The 21647-nt window shown below is 47.4% G+C and overlaps 1 protein-coding gene across 2 annotated transcripts in view; it reads left to right on the forward strand.

The window, feature by feature from the left end:
* EIF3L (eukaryotic translation initiation factor 3 subunit L) overlaps nt 1-21647 on the forward strand; it is a 45318-nt gene that overhangs the window by 21138 nt on the left and 2533 nt on the right. For both annotated transcript variants that reach the window (XM_033189020.1, XM_033189028.1), the window contains 4 exons: nt 1660-1831; nt 6444-6598; nt 7915-8085; nt 10078-10575. In XM_033189020.1, coding sequence (XP_033044911.1) covers nt 1660-1831; nt 6444-6598; nt 7915-8085; nt 10078-10575 — 996 coding nt within the window. The remainder of the gene's footprint in view (nt 1-1659; nt 1832-6443; nt 6599-7914; nt 8086-10077; nt 10576-21647) is intronic.

The following is a 21647-nucleotide window of genomic DNA, read 5'->3' on the forward strand; positions in this document are numbered from 1 at the left end:
AGCTCACTGCAACCTCTGCCTCCCAGGTTCAAGCGATTCTCCTGCCTCAGCCTCCTGAGTAGCTGGGATTACAGGCATGTGCCACCATGCCTGGCTATTTTTGTTTTTGTGTTTTATGTGGGTTTTTTTTTTTTTTTTTTTTTTTTGAGACAGAGGTTTGCTCTTGTTGCCCAGGCTGTAGTGCAATGGTACGATCTTGGCTCACCACAACCTCCACTTCTGAGGTTCAAGCGATTCACCTGCCTCAGCCTCCCGAGTAGCTGGGATTACAGGCATGTATCACCACACCTGGCTAATTTTGTATTTTTAGTACAAACGGGGTTTCTCCATGTTGTTCAGGCTGGGGTCGAACTCCGGACAGGTAATCCGCCTGCATTGGCCTCCCAAAGTGCTGGGATTACAGGCGTGAGCCCCCGCACCCAGCCTATTTTTGTAGTTTTAGTAGAGACGGGGTTTCACCGAGTTGGCCAAGCTGGTCTCAAACTCTTGATCTCGTGATCCATCCACCTCAGCTTCCCAAAGTGCTGGGGTTATAGGCGTGAGCCACTGTGCTTGGCGTATTCTTTGTTTTTGTATTATAAAATTAGCAACTTTTTGTCCCACACTCTAGAATAAGATAATTTTTTGTGTTTTGAGACAGAGTTTTACTCTGTCACCCACACTGGAATGCAGTGGCACAACCTCACCTCATTGCACCCTCTGCCTCCTGGGCTCAGGCAATGCCCCCACCTCAGCCTCCTTAGTAGTGGAGACTACAGGCGCCTGCCACCATTCCTGGCTAATTCATTTGTATTTTTTATAGCGTTGGGGTTTTGCCATGTTTCCCAGGCTGGTCTTGAGCTCCTGTACTCAAGTGATGTACCTACCTCAGCTTCCCAAAGTGCTGGGATTACAGGGGTGAGCCACTGATCCCTGCTGGAATAGTTGAAGAACAGTCTTAGAGCTTCTAAAACCTAGGTTTTAGGTCTGTGATTTCCAAACCTGATGCACACCAGATTCAACCAGAGAACTTAAAAAAATTGAGGGGGCAGGTCTGTTGTGTTCCATCTGTGTGACTGATGGAGCCAGGCCAGCAGTGCTTCCAGGTTCTACTTCAGTCCCAAACGGATTCCTGTGGCCTGTCTTCTCTGTGTTCCTTGTTCTTGGCCAGATGACTCTGGTTGAGAGTGGTAGAGAGGTGACATAGTTTGGGAACTGATGATCAGCTGTGGTAGGGAAGGCTCACATGTGCAGATGCCTATTACCACATCACCGCTCGTAACCCAGGCCGTGCCACGGTCTAGCTGCATCTGAATAGACGGTACAAGAGCCCCTGTAGTGTTTCTGGTGACCAGCTCAACTGCATTGTGAGGCCCAGAGATAGGAAGTGACTTTAGGTTGTGTTTGACTCCAGATTGGATGTTTTTACCACAGACTACCTCTAATCCTAGAGATTTTTACTTTACTGTGTAGTAACATTCAGTAATGAACAAGATTCACAGCTTAGTCAAAGATGGCTTTGAAAAACAGTGTACAGAATGGTTTAGAATGAGAAGTGGTCATCTCACCCTCACCTCGCCCCTTCCAGAGCCAGAGCATTGCCTCGTTTTCAGCATTGTACACATGGACGATCACTTTGGGCTTAGACCACTACTGCATATTTCCTTTCTTCCTCAACAGTTTCAGTCATTCAGTCAGTACCGCTGTAAGACTGCCAAGAAGTCAGAGGAGGAGATTGACTTTCTTCGTTCCAATCCCAAAATCTGGAATGTTCACAGTGTCCTCAATGTCCTTCATTCCCTGGTAGACAAATCCAACATCAACCGACAGCTGGAGGTATACACAAGCGGAGGTGAGTGCAGCAGGCCGACAGCCACAGCCTGCAAATTTCCAGCTGCTTGCCGTCTGTTCTAAATGAATCGATACTGCAAGTAAAGCAGATGAGTCACTATGTCTTAGGTGGTGGTCTGTTGACTCTTTGTAGGTGCTTGAGTACAAACAGTAGCAGAGTATCCGTGCTGGGGGCTCTGGGGCTTGGGAGTCCGTTGGCCAACACACTGAACCAGCATGTTGAGATTTACGTTTGTAAACACTTCTACTGTGTCTCCAGTGCTTTTGTTTAGATAAGCACTTCTCACACGTATTGGTGTCAGAGCCACTTTATCCTGTTAAAATATTGAGAACCACAAAATGTATCTATACTTAAAAAAAATTTTTTTTTTTTTTCAGTGAAGAGTGGCATTTTTGCAGGTCTCTCTGTCTGGCTTCATACAAGTTAGCTGGCTTCTCATTTCTGCTTCTGCATTCAATCTGTTGCAGTGTGTTCTTTTGTTTGAAGCACATAAAGAAAATCTGACCCAGGCACTGTGGCTCACACCTGTAATCTCAGCACTTTGGGAGGCTTAGGCAGAAAGATTGCTTGAGCCCAGGAGCTTGAGATCAGCCTGGGCAATATAGTGAGACTTTGTCTCAAAAAAAGTGTTTAAATTGGACGAGCATGGTGGGTGGGGTGCCTCTAGAGTCCCAGCTACTTGGGAGGCTGAGATGGGGGGATTGCTTAAGCCCAGGAAGCAAAGGTTGCAGTGAACTGAGATCGCACAACTGTACTCTACCCTGGGTGACAGAGCAAGAACTTGTCTGAAAAAAAAAAAGAAAGAAAATCTGACTTCACGCAGATATAGAAAGGAAGGAGTTTTTTGTTGTTTGTTTTTGAGACAGGGTCTCGCTGTGTCACCCAGTCTGGTCTTGGACTCCTGGGCTCAAGCAGTCCTGCCTTGGCCTCCCAAAAGTGCCAGGATTATTGGAGAGGATTTTCTTTCATACTACGTAGTAGTATGTATAGGTTGAATATTCCTGATTTGAAAATTTGAAGTCTGAAATGCTCCAAAATCTGACTTTTTGAGCACCCACATGATGCCGTAAGTGGAAAATTCTACACCCAAGCACATGTGACCAGTTGCAGTCAGAACTTCGTTTCACGCACAAAAGTATTTAAAAGATTATAATAAAATTACTTTCAGGCTGTGCATATAAGACATATGTGAAAAATAAATGAATTTTTTATGTTCAGATTTGGATCCTATCCTTAAGATACCTTTTTAGGGCCAGGTGCCATGACACATGCCTATAATCCAAGCACTTTGGGAGGCCGAGGCAGGCAGATCACCTGAGGTCAGGAGTTTAAGACCATCCTGGCCACCATGGTGAAACCCCATCTGTACTAAAAATACAAAAAAGTAGCCGGGCTTGGTGGTGGGCACCTATAATCCTGTCTACTTGGGAGGCTGAGACAGGAGAATCATTTGAACCAGGGAGGCAGTGGTTGCAGTGAGCCGAGATGGCACCACTGCACTCCAACTTGGGGAACAGAGTGAGACTCCATCTCAAAAAAAAAAAAAAAGATATATCATTAAGCGTATGCAGATAATAAAAACTGCAAAATCCAGAACACTTCTGGTCACAAGCATTTATAGAAGTATACCCACCCTGTACTTCTTTGAAATAACCATTAGTAGTTTCATACAGATTAGGTGCAGTGAGGAATCTGAAACTGTATTAGTGAATTTTTCTTTTGTTATATTAACGTTATTGGTCACTCTTGTAATTTGAATGAGTTCCTTACATCCATGTGTGACTTTTTTTTTCTTCCCCGAAATAGAATCTGCTCTGTTACTCAGGCAGAGTGCAGTGTCATGATCTCAGCTCACTGCAACCTCTGCCTCCAGAGTTCAAGCGATTCTCCTGTCTCAGCCTCCCAGGATATAGAAAGGAAGGATTACGGCCAGACGCGGTGGCTCAAGCCTGTAATCCCAGCACTTTGGGAGGCCGAGACGGGCGGATCACGAGGTCAGGAGATCGAGACCATCCTAGCTGACACGGTGAAACCCCGTCTCTACTAAAAAAATACAAAAAACTAGCCGGGCGAGGTGGCAGGCGCCTGTAGCCCCAGCCACTCGGGAGGCTGAGGCAGGAGAATGGCGTAAACCCAGGAGGCGGAGCTTGCAGTGAGCTGAGGTCCGGCCACTGTACTCCAGCCTGGGCCACAGAGCGAGACTCCGTCTCAAAAAAAAAAAAAAGGAAGGATTACAGGCACACACCACCACGCCCAGCTGATTTTTATTTTTAGTAGAACAGAGTTTGACCACGTTGGCCAGGCTGCTCTTGAACCCCCGAGCTCAAGTGATCTGCCTGACTCAGCCTCCCAAAGTGTTGGGGTTTACAGGCATGAGTCACTGTGCCTGGCTGTGTATGATTTTAAAAAAAATATTGGTTCACTGAGTTTTAAAGATCTTCCAAATGTTGACACATTGTACTACATTTTTAAAAAAAATCACATTTGTTACTTTTGCCACTGACATCAGGTAAGCATTTATTTGTCAGCTGTAGAGCTTGTAGTGGCAGATACAAGTTTTACAAAATTCCATTTTTGCTTAATAGCTTGAATTTTTATTTATTTTGAAATGGGGTCTCACTCTGTCACCCAGGCTGAAGTGTGGTGGCACAATCGTGGCTCACTGCATCCTCGACCTCCTGTGCTCGAGTGATCCTCCTACCTCAGCCTCCCGAGTAGCTAGGACTGCAGGTGTGCACCTATACCTGGCTATTTTTTTTAAAAATAGAAACAATGTCTCACTTTGTTGCCCAGGCCTATCTTGAACTCATGGGATTTCATGTGTGAGCCGCTGTACCCAACTTTTGAATTGTTTTATTGGTAGCAAACACTGTCAGTTCTTTTCTTTGAGGTGTGACAGGTTTACTTCATTTTTGTGAAAATGTGTGCCCTTTTTCCTTTTTTTTTTGAGACAGAGTCTTTTTTTTTTTTTTTTTTTTCTTTTTTTTTTTTTTGAGACGGAGTCTCGCTCTGTCGCCCAGGCTGGAGTGCAGTGACCGGATCTTGGCTCACTGCAAGCTCCGCCTCCCGGGTTTACGCCATTCTCCTGCCTCAGCCTCCCCAGTAGCTGGGACTACAGGCGCCCGCCACCTCGCCCGGCTAGTTTTTTTGTATTTTTTAGTAGAGACGGGGTTTCACTGGGTTAGCCAGGATGGTCTCGATCTCCTGACCTCGTGATCCGCCCGTCTCGGCCTCCCAAAGTGCTGGGATTACAGGCTTGAGCCACCGCGCCCGGCCGAGACAGAGTCTTGCTCTGTAGCCCAGGCTTGAGTGCAGTGGCACAATCTCTGCCCACTGCAACCTCCACCTCCTGGGTTCAAGCAATTCTCCTGCCTCAGCCTCCCCAGTAGCTGGGACTACAGGTGCGCACCACCACACCCGGCTAATTTTTGTATTTTTAGTAGAGACGGGGTTTATCATATTGGGCAGGCTGGGCTTAAATGCCTTACCTCAAGTGATCCGTCCACCTCGGCCTCCCAAAGTGCTGGGATTACAATCGTGAGCTGCGCTCAGCTTTGTATCAGTTGTTTTTTCAAGTAAAAATGATCCTCCATGAAAAAAGGATTTTCTTTCTTTTTTTTTCTTTTTTTAAGAGCAGAGTCTCTGTTACCCAGGCCAAAATGCAATAGCACTTCCATAGATCTCTGCCTCAGAACAAACAAATAAACAACAACAATAACAACAAAAAAACAACTGATACAAACTCCGGTTATTCAAATATGGTACCTGGGCTCAAGCACATCCTCCCACCTCAGCCTCCCAAGTAGCTGGGATTACAAGTCCACGCCACCATGACTGGCTAAGGACTAGTTCTTTTTTTTTTTTTTTTTTTTTGAGACGGAATCTCGCTGTGTCGCCCAGGCTGGAGTGCAGTGGCGCGATCTCAGCTCACTGCAAGCTCCGCCTCCCGGGTTTACGCCATTCTCCCGCCTCAGCCTCCGAGTAGCTGGGACTACAGGCGCCCGCCACTGCGCCCGGCTAGTTTTTTGTATTTTTTAGTAGAGACGGGGTTTCACCGTGTTAGCCAGGAGGGTCTCCATCTCCTGACCTCGTGATCCGCCCGCCTCGGAGGACTAGTTCTTTTAGTGCAAATGCATGGCAAGGAACAATACAGTGACTACCGGTACAATTTTGTGTCGCTGCCTGATTTATGCTTAAGTTGACAGTAATTTTACCCAGCATAGCATTTGCATCATGCAAAATTCAATTCAGTGGGAAGGGCAAGTAGCATCTTAGTGTTGTTATTAGGAAAATAGCTTTGACTTCATGTGCTTTCTGAAAGGAGGAGTGTTCATGGGTGTGTTTTACTGATGAGAGGGGCCTTTTCATGTGTTGGGACCAAAAAAAAAATAAGCAGACTGAACTGCCACCCTGTAAGCAAATATTGGTAAATTTAAGATTAGCATAAGATTGGTTTTGCTGTTTCTTGGTATTCCTTTGAAGTTATTCCCAACTGAGGGAAGCTTTCAAGGCTGGCAGTAGGTGAGATGCCTACTGAGTAACAATCAGAGGTCAGGTATGCCTGCCTTTACCTGCCTCCTATCAGAGTATTCACGGTGTCTGTCTCTTTCAGGTGACCCCGAGAGTGTGGCTGGGGAGTATGGGCGGCACTCCCTCTACAAAATGCTTGGTTACTTCAGCCTGGTGGGGCTCCTCCGCCTGCACTCCCTGTTAGGAGATTACTACCAGGCTATCAAGGTGCTGGAGAACATCGAACTGAACAAGAAGGTGATGCCTGTTGCCTCTGGCCCCTCTTGCCAGAGCCAGAATATCTATTTCTAGAGAACCACTCTGATCTCTTAGGACAAATTTCCAGGAGAGGAAAGAGAACTCTTTCCTCAGGCCATTGAAAGTTGAGACTAAAACTGGGCAAACAGCTGTGGTAAAAAGCTGGACCTGGATGATTTTGAAAGTTAATGACAGTTTTTTATTCCGTTTTCAAAATGGAGTGATCATGGCAGCTTGCTCTGTCGCCAGGCTGGAGTGCGGTGGCGCATCTCGAGTCACTGCAACCTCCTTCTCTTGAGTTCAAGCAATTCCCCTGCCTCAGCCTTCTGAGTAGCTGGGACTTCAGGCATGCGCCACCAGGCGCAGCTAATTTTTTTTTTTTTTTTTGTATTTTAGTAGAGATGGGGTTTCACCGTGTTGGCCAGGATGGTCTTGATCTCCTGACCTTGTGATCCACCCACCTTGACCTCCCAGAGTGCTGGGATTACAGGGGTGAGCCACTGTGCCCGGCCCACGGCAGCTCTTCACTCTTTACGTTTTGCTAAAGGATTGAGAAGGCCAGATGCAGTGGCTCACGCCTGTAATCCCAGCACTTTGGGAGGCTGAGGCAGGTGGATCACTTGAGGTCAGGAGTTCGAGGCCAGCCTGGCCAAAATGGCGAAACCCTATCTCTGCTAAAAATACAAAAAAAAAAAACCAAAAAACTAGCTGGGTGTGTTGGTGGGCACTTGTAATCCCAGCTACTCGGGAGGCTGAGGTAGGAGAATCACTTGAACCTGAGAGGCAGAGGTTGCAGTGAGCCGAGATCACACCATAGCACTCTAGCCTGGACAACAGAGCAAGACTCCATCCCAGAAAAAAAAAAAGAAAAAGAAGTCAAGATGTAATTCTAAGATGGTATGTTCACTGATACATGGTTAGCTGTTGTGTTCTTCCTAACCACAGAAAAATATTACAGATACTTTTTATTTGGTGTTTGGCTCGTGTGTGTGTATGTGTTTCTGTCTTCCCTGTCCAAAAGGACTTAATTGAAAAAACAAGAAATAATAACAAAAGTGAGTTGTATAGCATTTTGGAGCTGAAAGAGATTTTGGGAATTACCTGATCCAGAACCTTCTTGTTACAGCTAAGAAAATGGATTCCTCCAAACATACAACTTAATTGATGAATAGGAAGATGGGCTCTCAAACTCTGGAACTGTAGAGCTTCCTCTGGATAGTTCAGGGCTCTGCAGGGAAAACTCTTGGTGTTCCTACCTCTAGTTCTATCTAGGATGAATTGGGACTCATGGATGTTTGTTCCACCTCCTTCTGCAGAGTATGTATTCCCGCGTGCCAGAGTGCCAGGTCACCACATACTATTATGTTGGGTTTGCATATTTGATGATGCGTCGCTACCAGGATGCCATCCGGGTCTTCGCCAACATCCTCCTCTACATCCAGAGGACCAAGAGCATGTTCCAGAGGACCACATACAAGTATGAGATGGTAAGGGGGACTCTGCCTGCCACCAATGACCTTTCTAATCAGAGGACTCCTTGGCACCTATGCCAACCGTTCTTGGTAAACACCGTCCAAAATATTGCAGTTTTTAAGCCAGGAGTTCACGGCTGTAGAGCGCTCTTTGATGATTGTGCCTACTAGTAGATCACCTAGCTGGAGTGCAGTGACGCAGTCACAGCTCATGTCAGCCTCAACCTTGTGGGATCAGGTGATCATCCTACCTCAGCCTTCCCAATAGCTGGGTCTAAAAGTGCACACAACAGACACAACAGCAGCTCAGTGGCTAATTTTTTTTTTTTTTTGAGACCAAGTCTCTGTCACCCAGGCTGGAGTGCAGTGGTGCGATCTCAGCTCACTGTAACCTCTGCTTCCTGGGTTCAAGTGATTCTCCAGCCTTAGCCTCCTGAGTAGCTGGGACTACAGACGTGTGCCATCGCATCCAGCTAATTTTTGTATTTTTAGTAGAGATGGGGTTTCACCATTTGGCCAGGGTGATCTCAAACTCCTGACCTCAGGTGATCCATCCACCTCGGCCTCCCAAAGTGTTGGGATTACAGGCATGAGCCACCACGCCTGGCCAAGATGATGTTTTAATGGCTAGCGTACTCTAAGAGTTTCTGTTGTGATGCCTGTTACCTGAGATCATTAACATCTTGATGATAAAGACTTGATGATAATATCTTTTGTTTCAATTATCTCCTCCAGCAGTGCCTACATTTATTTATTCAGCATCAATATGAACATCAGAGTGTTCAGTGGCTTCTAAGTGTTTTTTTTTTTGAGACGGAGTCTCGCTCTGTCGCCCAGGCTGGAGTGCAGTGGCCGGACCTCAGCTCACTGCAAGCTCCGCCTCCCGGGTTCACGCCATTCTCCTGCCTCAGCCTCCCGAGTGGCTGGGACTACAGGCGCCCGCCACCTCGCCCGGCTAGTTTTTTGTATTTTTTTAGTAGAGACAGGGTTTCACCGTGTTAGCCAGGATGGTCTCGATCTCCTGACCTCGTGATCCGCCCGTCTCGGCCTCCCAAAGTGCTGGGATTACAGGCTTGAGCCACCGCGCCCGGCCCTCTAAGTGTTTTACTATAAGGTGTGGATATTGGTGGGAAGGAGGATGGGTTCAAGGCATGCATAGAATTGGGAGGAGCTTCCTAGGCAGAGAAGAGCATGAGCAAAGTGGTTGAGACTTGAAAGTGTGGTGATGCAGCAGCACAATAAACCGTTTTGGCTGGAGGGCAAATAGGTAGTAGGAATTGGGTTATTGGATTCTGAGAACCTTCATTAACCCAGGTAAAGTATAGTTCCGTGTCATTTGATGCTGCAGATACATTCTGAGAAATGCATCATTTGGTGATTTTGTTGTGTGAACATCCTAGAGTGTACTTACACAAACCTAGATGGGAAACCTACTACATACCCAGGCTACATGGTATAGCCTATGGCTCCTTGGCTACTAACTTCTAGAACATATTACTGTACTGAATAAGATAGGCGGTTGTAACACAAGGTATTTGTGTATCTGAACAGAAAAGATACAGTAAAAATACAGGATTATAATCTTGTAGGATCACCATCCTATATGTGGCCCATGGCCAGTTGCTGACTGAAACGTTGTTGCACAGCACATGACTGTTTAGTCTATATTCTGTCGGCATCAAGGTCACATCAAAGGTTTTGGGTAACTCGATCCTAACTGGTGTAAAAGGATTGACCTGCTAGTGATGTGTGGGACAGACTGGAGAGACTAAGGCAGAGGTGCCAGTAAGGAATCCAGGAGATGGCTAAGGAGGATCTGGAGCTAGGATGGAAGTTAAGTAGATCTAGAGGGGAGGATTGGAAGAGAGGTGGGATAAGTTCAATGACTGGTGTGAGACAACTGGGTAAGTCAAAGATCTGTGCAGAGATTGGTGAGGCCAGTTGACAGTGGGGACCTCAGGAAGTCCATCTTATTTGACCCGGTACAACTCTCCACCCCATTCCCAGATTAACAAGCAGAATGAGCAGATGCATGCATTGCTGGCCATTGCCCTCACTATGTACCCCATGCGTATTGATGAGAGCATTCACCTCCAGCTGCGGGAGAAATATGGGGACAAGATGCTGCGCATGCAGAAAGGTGACCCACAAGTCTATGAAGAACTTTTCAGTTACTCCTGCCCCAAGTTCCTGTCGCCTGTAGTGCCCAACTATGATAATGTGCACCCCAACTACCACAAAGAGCCCTTCCTGCAGCAGCTGAAGGTGTTTTCTGATGAAGTGCAGCAGCAGGCCCAGCTTTCCACCATCCGCAGCTTCCTCAAGCTCTACACCACCATGCCTGTGGCCAAGCTGGCTGGCTTCCTGGACCTCACAGAGCAGGAGTTCCGGATCCAGCTTCTTGTCTTCAAACACAAGATGAAGAATCTGGTGTGGACCAGTGGCATCTCAGCCCTGGATGGTGAATTTCAGTCAGCCTCAGAGGTTGACTTCTACATTGATAAGGTATGCTGTCTCCTGGGCTTGGGGTCTTGTATTAAGTGTTCACTATCTTTCATTCACTATTGTGGGCACATGAAAGTATATCGGGGAACAAAATCAAAGATTCCTGCCCTTGTGTTACTGTCACAAGGTGCCAGGCGTGGTGGTTCACGCTGGTAATACTAGTACTTTAGGGGAGGCTGGGGTGGGAGGATCACTCTAGCCCAGGAGTTCAAGACCAGCCTGGGCAATGTAGTGAGACCTTGTCTCTGTTTACAAAAAAAAAAAGATAAACAATAGACCTTTTTTGGGGTTTTTTTTGTTTGTTTTGTTTTTGTTTTTGTTTTGAGATGGAATTTCGCTCTTGTTGCCCAGGCTGGAATGTGATGGCACGATCTTGGATCACCACAACCTCCACCTCCCAGGTTCAAGCGATTTTCCTTCCCCAGCCTCCTGAGTAGCTGGTATTAGAGGCATGTGACACCATGCCTAACTAATTTCGTATTTTTGGTAGAAATGGGGTTTCTCCATGTTGGTCAGGCTGGTGTCAAACTCCTGACCTCAGGTGATCCGCCACCCTTGGCTTCCCAAAGTGCTGGGATTACAGGCGTGAGCCACCATGCCCAGCTAACAATAGATGTTATAATTAAACAAATTATGTAGTAAGAGGTTGCCAAGCACTGCAGAGTAAAGGAAGGAAGAGGTGGTGGGAGGCACAGGTTGCAGTGTTAAATACTGTGTTCAGACAGGCTTTGTTGAGAAAGTGAAGTTTAAGCTAAGCTAAGACTTGAAGGAAGTGAGGGAATGGTTTTTTGTTTGTTTTTTGACAGTCTTGGTCTGTTGCCCAGGCTTGAGTGCAGTGATGCAATCTCGGCTTACTGCAACCTCTGCCTCCCAGATTCAAGCAATTCTCCTGCCTCAGCCTCCTGAGTAGCTGGGATTATAAGAGGCTGCCACCATACCTGGCTAATTTTTGTATTTTTAGTAGAGACAGGGTTTTGTCATGTTGGCCAGGCTAGTCTCAAATTCCTGACCTCAAGCAGTCCACCCGGTGGAGGGTTCTTACTAGCTTACCAAAGGCCGTACACGGTGGCTCTTGCCTGTAATCCCAGCACTTTGGGAGGCCGAGGTGGGCAGATCATGAGGTCAAGAGATCAAGACCATCCTAGCCAACATGGTGAAACCCCATCTCTACTAAAAATAAATTAGCTGGGCATGGTGGTACATGCTTATAGTCCCAGCTACCCAGGAGGCTGAGGCAGGAGAATCACTTGAACCGGGAGGCAGAGGTTGCAGTGAGCTGAGATCATGCCACTGCACTCTGGCCTGGCAACAGAGCGAGAGCCTGTCTCAAGAAAAAAAAAAAAAGCTCACCAGATACCTGGAGGAAGAGCCTTCCAGGCAAAGGAACAGTTAGAGCAAAGGCCCTGAAGAGGAGTGAGGCCAATAAGTTTAAGGGACAGCTGCAGTATGCCCCCGTGGCCTGAGAAAGGAGGCTGTGTAGATGAGGTTGGAGAAAGGGGGATGGTGCTTTGTAGACTGTTGGAGTACTTTACAAGTGGGAAGCCATTGTCCTGCTGCCTTTTTAATTTTTTTATTTTTAGTTAGCAATAATCACACGTCACATAACCTTCATTAGCCATACTGCCACTGCACAAAGCTTTTTTTTTTTTTTTTTTTTTGAGACAGAGCCTCATTCTGTTACCCAGGCTGGAGTGCAGTGGCACGATCTTGGCTCACTGCAACCTCCGCCTCCCGAGTTCATGCGATTCTCCTGCCTCAGCCTCCTGAGTAGCCGGGATTACAGGCACACACTACCGCACCCAGCTAATTTTTTTTTTTTTTTTTTTTTTTGAGACGGAGTCTCGCTCTGCCGCCCAGGCTGGAGTGCAGTGGCCGGATCTCAGCTTACTGCAAGCTCCGCCTCCCGGTTTCACGCCATTCTCCTGCCTCAGCCTCCCACGTAGCTGGGACTACAGGCGCCCGCCACCTCGCCCGGCTAGTTTTTTGTATTTTTTAGTAGAGATGGGGTTTCACCGTGTTAGCCAGGATGGACTCGATCTCCTGACCTCGTGATCCGCCCGTCTCGGCCTCCCAAAGTGCTGGGATTACAGGCTTGAGCCACCACACCCGGCCAATTTTTTGTGTATTGTTAGTAGAGACAGGGTATCACTATGTTGACCGGACTGATGTCGAACTACTGACCTCGTGATCTGCCCTCCTTGGCCTCCCAAAGTGCTGGAATTACAGGCGTGAGCCACCATGCCTGGCCTTTTCTTAAATTTTTATTTATTTATTTATTTTTTTGAGACGGAGTCTTGCTCTGTCGCCGGGGCTGGAGTGCAGTGACTGGATCTCAGCTCACTGCAAGCTCCGCCTTCCGGGTTTACGCCATTCTCCTGCCTCAGCCTCCCGAGTAGCTGGGACTACAGGCGCCCGCCACCTCGCCTGGCTAGTTTTTTGTATTTTTAGTAGAGACAGGGTTTCACTGTGTTAGCCAGGATGGTCTTGATCTCCTGACCTCGTGATCCGCCCGTCTCAGCCTCCCAAAGTGCTGGGATTACAGGCTTGAGCCACCGCGCCCGGCTTATTTATTTATTTTTGAGACATCTCGCTCTGTCGCCCAGGCTGGAGTGCAGTGGCCGGATCACTGCTCACTGCAACCTCCACCTCCCAGGTTCACGCCATTCTCCTACCTCAGCCTCCTGAGTAACTGGGACTACAGGCACCCACCACCACGCCCCGCTAATTTTTTGTATTTTTTAGTAGAGACGGGGTTTCACTGTGTTAGCCAGGATGGTCTCAATCTCCTGACCTCGTTGATCCGCCCATCTCAGCCTGCCAAAGTGCTGAGATTATAGATGTGAGCCACTGTATCTGACCTCTCTTTTTTTTTTTAAGACAAGGTCTTGCTCTAGTTGGCCAGGCTGTAGTGCAGTGGTGCGATCTCAGCTCACTGCAGCCTCAACTTCCTGGGCTCAGGTAATTGTCCTACCTCATCCTCCCAAGTAGCTGGAATTACAGGCGCACATCACCATGACTGGCTAATTTTTTGTATTTTTAGTAGAGATGGGGTTTTGCCATGTTGCCCAGTCTGGTCTCGAACTCTGATATGCGCCACTGTTCCCAGCTGATTTTAAGTTTTTACTTTATAGAAACAGGGTCTCACTTTGTTGCCCAGGCTAGTTTCAAGTGATCCGCCTACCTTGGCCTCCCAAAATGCAGGGATTACAGGTGTGAGCCACTGCGCCTGTCCTGTCCTGATGTCTAACACCTTGGGTTAGTGCTGCCTGTTTGTGAACTTTATATAATGGAATTACACAGTATGTACTCTTTAAGTCTGGCTTCTTTTGCCCAACGTTATAATTGAGTGAGTCACCGTCCATTGTGTGTAGCAGTGATTCCTTCGTGTTTATTGTTCTGTGAGAGTCCAGCATCTACTGTTGTTATTGTACTGCAGTTTATCCATTCTCCTGTTGATTAACATTTGGATGGTTTGTGTATTACAAAAAATACAAGAAAGGTTTTTACAGAGTGACTAGTAATATATTTGTATATGCCTGTGTATGCATCAAGTTCTTTCCAGAAGGATAAACAAGCAACATAGCAGTAGCTTCCTCTCAGGAGGGGAGGTGGGTTGAAGAACAGTGTTAGTTTTCGCTGGTACTTTTTAAGTTCAAGCTGGACATTTTAATGTCTGATAAGATTTTCGTTTTTATTTATTTATTTAGAGACAGTCTCATCGTATCAACCCAGGCTGGAGTGCAGTGATGTGATCTTGGCTCACTGCAGCCTCCACCTCCTGCGTTCAAGCAATCCTCATGATTAGCTAGGACTACAGGCGCTGATGAGGTTTTTAAAACAATTGTTTTCTTTTCTTTTCTTTTCTTTTTTTAGACTGAGTCTTGCTCTTGTTGCCCAGGCTGGAGTGCAGTGGCACAACCTCGGCTTACCAGAACCTCAGAACCTCTGCCTCCCGGGTTCAAGCGGTTCTCCTGTCTCAGCCTCCTGAGTACCTGGGATCTACGGGGATGCGCCACCATACCCAGCTAATTTTGTATTTTTAGTGGAGACAGGGTTTCTCCATCTTGGTCAGGCTGGTCTCGAACTCCCACCCTTAGGTGATCCACCCGCCTCTGCCTCCCAAAGTGCTGGGATTACAGGCATGAATGTCCGTAGGGCAGAGGGACTTCTGTGCTTTGCTTATAATGGTTTCTTTTTTCCCAAAATGTTCTGTTACTATCTTGTCAGCTCTTTGATGGTGTAAGGAATTTTTTCTAATATCCTGCATTTTTAGTTGTTTTTGCTTTTGAAAGCATTTTGGGCCAGGTACAGTGGCTCGTAGCTATAATCTGAATACTCTGGAAGGACAAGGCAGGAGAATTGCTTGAGTCCAGGAGTTCAAGACCAGCCTGGGCAACATACCGAGACCCCGTCTCTACTGTTTAAAAAGAGGAAAAGCATGCCAGGCACGATGGCTCATGCCTGTAATCCCAGCGCTTTGGGAGGCTAAGGCGGGTGGATCACCTGAGATCAGGAGTTCAAGACCAGCCTGGTCAACATGGTAAAACCCTGTCTCTACTAAAAATATAAAATTAGCCAGGCATGGTGGCACATGCCTCTAATCCCAGCAACTTGGGAGGCTGAGACAGGAGAATCACTTGAGCCCAGGAGACAGAGGTTACAGTGAGCTGAGATCAAGCCACTAGCATTCCCGCCTTCGTGACGGAGACGAGACTGCGTCTTGAAAAAAAGAGAAAAAGCATTTTGGTCTAAATGTATTGTTGGAAATAGCACTTTTTGAGCAGTTATTAAAAATACATAATTTTGACTAAGTGCAGTGGTTCACGCCTGTAATCCCAGCAATTTGGGAGGCTGAGGCGGGCGGATCACCTGAGGTCGGAAGTTTGAGACCAGCCTGACCAACATGGAGAAATCCCAGCTCTACTATAAATACAAAAAAATTAGTTGGGCTCGGTGGCACATGCCTGTAGTCCCAGCTACTAGGGAGGCTGAGGCAGGAGAATCATTTGAACCCAGGAGGTGGAGGTTGTGGTGCACTCAGATCGTGCCATTGCACTCCAGCCTGGGCAACAAGAGCAAAACTCCGTCTCAAAAAAACAAAAACATAATTTTAGGCTGAGTGCGGTGGCTCACACCTGTAATCAATCCTATCACTTTGGGAGGCCAAGGCGGGTAGATCACCAGAGGTCAGGAGTTCAAGACCTGCCTGTGCAACATGGTGAAACCCCGTCCCTTCTAAAAATAAAAAATAAAAAAATTAGCCAGTCATGATGGTGCACACCTGTAATCGCAGCTACTCAGGAGGCTGAGGCATAAGAATTGCCTGAACCCGGGAAGCAGAAGCTGCAGTGAGCCGAGATTGTGCCACTGCACTCCAGCCTGGGCAACACAGTGAGACTCTGTCTCAAGAAAAGAAAAAAACATAATTTTGATATATAATTTGCATGATAAGGTGGGCGTGGTGGTTCACACTTGTAATCCCAGCACTTTGGGAGGCCTAGGTAGGCAGAACACAAGGTCAGAAGATCAAGACCATCGTGGCCAACATGGTAAACCCCGTCTCTACTGAAAATACAAAAATTAGCCAGGCGTGGTGGCGAGTACCTGTAGTCCCAGCTACTCGGGAGGCTGAGGCAGGAGAATCACTTGAACCTAGGAGGCAGAGTTTGCAGTAAGCCGAGATCATGCCACTGCACTCCAGCCTGGGCAACAGAACGAGACTTCACCTCAAAAAAAAAAAAAAAAGGCTGGGCGTGGTAGCTCACACCTGTAATCCCAACACTTTGAGAGGCCAAGGTGGGCAGATCACCTGAGGTCGGGAGATCAAGACCAGTCTGACCAACATGAAGAAACCCCGTCTCTACTAAAAATACAAAATTAGCCGGACGTGGCAGTGCATGCCTGTAATCCCAGCTACTTGGGAGGCTGAGGCAGGAGAATTGCTTGAACCCGGGAGGTGGAGGTTGCAGTGAGCGAAGATCATGCCATTGCACTCCAGCCTGGGCAACAAGAGTGAAACTCCGTCTCAAAAAAAAAAAATTTTTTTTTTGCATGATCCCAGCACTTTGGGAGTCCAAGGCGGGTGGATCATGAGGTCAGGAGATTGAGACCATCCTGGCTAACACGGTGAAGCCCCATCTGTACTAAAAGTACAAAAAATTAGCTGGGCATAGTGGTGGGTGCCTGTGGTCCCAGCTACCCGGGAGGCTGAGGCAGGAGGATGCCGGGAACCCGGAGGGCGGAGCTTGCAGTGAACAGAGATCGCTTCACTGCACTCCAGCCTGGGCGACAGAGCGAGACTCCGTCTCAGGGAAAAAAAAAAAAAAAAATTGCAGGATATAAACTTCACCATTTTAAAGTGTGCAGTTCAGCCAGGTGTGATGCTTTACACATATAGTCCCAGCACTTTGGGAGGCAAAGGCTGGCAGATCACTTTAGACCAGGAGTTCAAGACCAGCCTGGCCAACATGGTGAAACCCCATCTGTACTAAAAATACACAAATTAACTGAGTGTAGTGGTGCATGCCTGTAATCCCAGCTACTTGGGAGGCTGAGGCACAAGAATTGCTTTAGCCTAGGAGGTGGAGGTTGCAGTGAGCCAAGACCACGCCACTGCACTCCAGCCTAGGTGACAGAGTGAGACCCTGTCTCCATAAATAAATTGAATGGGCCAGGCGCAGTAGCTCACGCCTGTAATCCCAGCACTTTGGGAGGCCGAGGCTGGTGGATCACGAGGTCAGAAGATCGAGACCATCCTGGTTAACACAGTGAAACCCCATCTCTACTAAAAATACAAAAAATGAGCCAGGCGTAGTGGCGGGCACCTGGAGTACCAGCTACTCAGGAGGCTGAGGCAGGAGAATGGCGTGAACCCAGGAGGCAGAGCGTGTAGTGAGCCGAGATTGCGCCACTGCACTCCAGCCTGGGCATCAGAGCGAGACTCCATCTCAAAAAAATAATAATAATAAATAAATAAATTGAATGAATGAATGAATGAATGAGCAATTCAGTGGTTACTAGTATGTTCACATGTTTTGCAACCATCTCCACTGTCTAACTCCAAAACATTTCTGTCCCCCTAAGAAGAAACTCCCTACCCACTAGCAGTCACTTGCAGTTCCCCAGTTCCCCCTTTCTGCCATCCCCTGGCAAACCACTAATCTGCTTTTGGTCTGTCTGCATTTGACATTTCAGATAAGTGGAATCATGTAATATATGGGCTTCTGTGTTTGGGTTCTTTCACTGAACATGTCTTCAAGTTTCATCCATGTTACAGCATGTGTCAGTACATTCCTTTTATAGCTGAATAATATCCCATGTATTAATGTACTGCATTTTGTTTATCCATTTGTTAGTTGTTGGACATTTGGGATTTTGGGGTTTTTTTTTTTTTTTTTTTTTTTTTTTTTGAGGCGGAGTCTCGCTCTGTCGCCCGGACTGGAGTGCAGTGGCCGGATCTCAGCTCACTGCAAGCTCCGCCTCCCGGGTTTACACCATTCTCCTGCCTCAGCCTCCCGAGTAGCTGGGACTACAGGCGCCCGCCACCTCACCCGGCTAGTTTTGTATCTTTAGTAGAGACGGAGTTTCACCGTGTTAGCCAGGATGGTCTCGATCTCCTGACCTCGTGATCCGCCCGTCTCGGCCTCCCAAAGTGCTGGGATTACAGGCTTGAGCCACCGCGCCCGGCCGATTTTGGGGTTTTTTTGTTCCTTTTTTCACTTTTTGGTTTAGGAATAGTGCTACTGTGAATATTCATTTAGAAGTGATTGTGTGAACATATGTTTTTAATTTTCAGATATATATCTAGTTGTGGAATTTCTAGGTCAGTTTGGGTAGTCTGTTTTTGCAAGTTCATCTTGCTTTAAAATAAATACTCTCATTTCATTTTTATGACTTCTGGAAGATTTGGTTTTTGGCATAAGTTAGCTACCCCAATACAAACAGTTTTGCCAAAAGTAATAACACGTCAATAGTGGAAGTTTTCCAATATTGTTATAAATCATGCTTTTATAAATCAACGAAAACTCAGCCAGGCTTGGTAGCATGTACTTGTAGTCCCAGCTATGGGAGGGAGTCCCTTACAGCCCCTGCCTTAGGAGGCTGAGGCAGGAGGATGACTTGAGCCCAGGCGTTTGAGGCTATACTGAACTACGGATCTAGCCACCGCATTCCAGCCTGGTTAACAAAGTGAGACCCTGTCTCTAAAAATAAATAAATATATAAATAAAGAAAAATAAAGAAAACTCTCCCTTGCCAGAATCATGTCAAGCCTGTTGTTTTTTTCTTTTTCTTTTTTTTTTTTGGAGATAGCATCTTACTCTTCCAGTTGTCCAGGCTGGAGTGCAGTGGCAAAAATCACAGCTCAAGGCCGGGCGCGGTGGCTCAAGCCTGTAATTTCAGCACTTTGGGAGGCCGAGACGGGCGGATCACGAGGTCAGGAGATCGGGACCATCCTGGCTAACACGGTGAAACCCCGTCTCTACTAAAAAAAATACAAAAAACTAGCCGGGCGAGGTGGCAGGCGCCTGTAGTCCCAGCTACTCGGGAGGCTGAGGCGGGAGAATGGTGTAAACCTGGGAGGCGGAGCTTGCAGTGAGCTGAGATCCGGCCACTGCACTCCAGCCCGGGCGACAGAGCGACTCCGTCTCAAAAAAAAAAAAAAAAAAAATCACAGCGCACTACAGCTTCAACTCCTGGGGGCTCAGATGATCTTCCTACCTCAGCCTCCCAAGTAGCTGGGACTACAGGAGTGCACCACCACATCTGGCTAATTTTATTTTATTTATTTATTTATTTATTTTTGAGACGGAGCCCCCCCTTCACTCAGGCTGGAGTGCAGTGGCCGGATCTCAGCTCACCGCAAGCTCCGCCTCCCAGGTTCACGCCATTCTCCTGCCTCAGCCTCCGTAGTAGCTGGGACTACAGGCGCCCGCCACGTCGCCCGGCTAGTTTTTTGTATTTTTTAGTAGAGACGGGGTTTCACCGTGTTAGCCAGGATGGTCTCGATCTCCTGACCTCGTGATCCGCCCATCTCGGCCTCCCAAAGTGCTGGGATTACAGGCTTGAGCCACCGCGCCCGGCCACATCTGACTAAATTTTGTATTTTTTGTAGAGATGGAGTTTTTTACCATGTTGCCCAGCCTGGTCTCAAATACGAACTCCAGGGTTCAGGTCGTCTGTCCACCTCTGCCTCCCAAAGTGCTGGGATTACAGGCGTGAGCCAACATGCCTGGCCTAGTTTTTTCTCAATACCTGACATATATACATTCTTTGGCAATTATAGTAGCCTCCTGCATCCTTCTGTCACCTCTTAATTACCAGCCTAGCTATTCTCAACTAATCTGGGTGGTTTAACAAAACATTTCTCCTAAGAATTGGCCATTTGGTTATTATTTAATTGCATTTTTTATTGTTATTCCTCTGTTGCTGGTTCAGGTTCGTCTTTGGCAAAGTGCTTCTTTTTTTTCCCCTTTTTTGACTCTTCATTCTTGAAAGAAACCCTATCAGAGATTTAGAATGTTTGTCCAGGCGCGGTGGCTCAAGCCTGTAATCCCAGCACGTTGGGAGGCCAAGACGGGCGGATCACGAGGTCAGGAGATCGAGACCATCCTGGCTAACACGGTGAAACCCCGTCTCTACTAAAAATACAAAAAAACTAGCCGGGCGAGGTGGCGGGCGCCTGTAGTCCCAGCTACTCGGGAGGCTGAGGCAGGAGAATGGCGTAAACCCGGGAGGCAGAGCTTGCCGTGAGCTGAGATCCGGCCACTGCACTCCAGCCCAGGAGACAGAGCAAGACTCCGTCTCAAAAAAAAAAAAAAAAAAAAAAAAGGCCGGGAGCGGTGGCTCAAGCCTGTAATCCCAGCACTTTGGGAGGCCGAGACGGGTGGATCACGAGGTCAGGAGATCGAGACCATCCTGCCTAATACGGTGAAACCCCGTCTCTACTAAAAAAAATACAAAAACTAGCCGGGCGAGGTGGCGGGCGCCTGTAGTCCCAGCTCCTCGGGAGGCTGAGGCAGGAGAATGGCGTAAACCCGGGAGGCGGAGCTTGCGGTGAGCTGAGATCCGGCCACTGCACTCCAGTCCGGGCGACAGAGCGAGACTCCGCCTCCAAAAAAAAAAAAAAAAAGAATGTTCTTAGGTCTTAACCTAGAAGATGTAGAAAATTTTAAAGTAAAACGGTGTTCAAAATATTTTCAGCTAAAAACAAAATTTGAAGATTGGACGAATTTGCAATTTTATCAACAGCGTAGGAGCGTAAACTTCTTTTTTTGAAATGGAGTCTCTGTTGCCAAGGCTGGAGTGCAGTAACACAATCTTGGCTCACTGCAACCTCTGCCTCCCGGGTTCAGGTGATTCTCCTGCCTCAGCCTGCCAAGTAGCTGGGATTACAGGTGCCCACCACTACGCCCAGCTAATTTTTGTATTTTTAGTGGAGATGGGGTTTCACCATGTTGGTCAGGCTGGTCTCGAGCTCTCAGCCTCCCAAAGCACTGGGATTACAGGCGTGAGTCACCATGCCTGGCCAGCATAAACATCTTTATTCCTAAAATAAAAAAGACTAGGCCGGGCGTGGTAGCTCACACCTGTAATCCCAGCACTTTGGGAGGCCGAGGCGGGTGGATCACAAGGTCAGGGGATTGAGACCATCCTGGCTAAAAGGGTGAAACCCTGTCTCTACTAAAAATGCAAAAAAATTAGCTGGGCATGGTGGCGGATGCCTGTAGTCCCAGATACTGGGTACTCAGGAGGCTGAGGCAGGAGAATGGTGTGAACCCAGGAGGCGGAGCTTGCAGTGAGCCTAGATCGCACCACTGCACTCCAGCCTGGGCGACAGAGTGAGACTGTCTCAAAAAAATAAATAAATAAAAGACAAAAATAAAAGTCTAGAAAATAAAAGTACAAATGAATTGATTAAAAAATAGATATAAATTTGACCGGGTGCAGTGGCTCACGCCTGTAATCCCAGCACTTTGGGAAGCTAAGGCGAGTGGGTCACCTGAGGTCAGGAGTTCGAGACCAGCCTGACCAACATGGTGAAACCTCATCTCTACTAAAAATACAAAAATTAG

This window comes from Trachypithecus francoisi, unplaced genomic scaffold (assembly GCF_009764315.1).
Source record: "Trachypithecus francoisi isolate TF-2019V2 unplaced genomic scaffold, Tfra_2.0 Contig01580, whole genome shotgun sequence".
Taxonomy (NCBI): Eukaryota; Metazoa; Chordata; class Mammalia; order Primates; family Cercopithecidae; genus Trachypithecus; species Trachypithecus francoisi.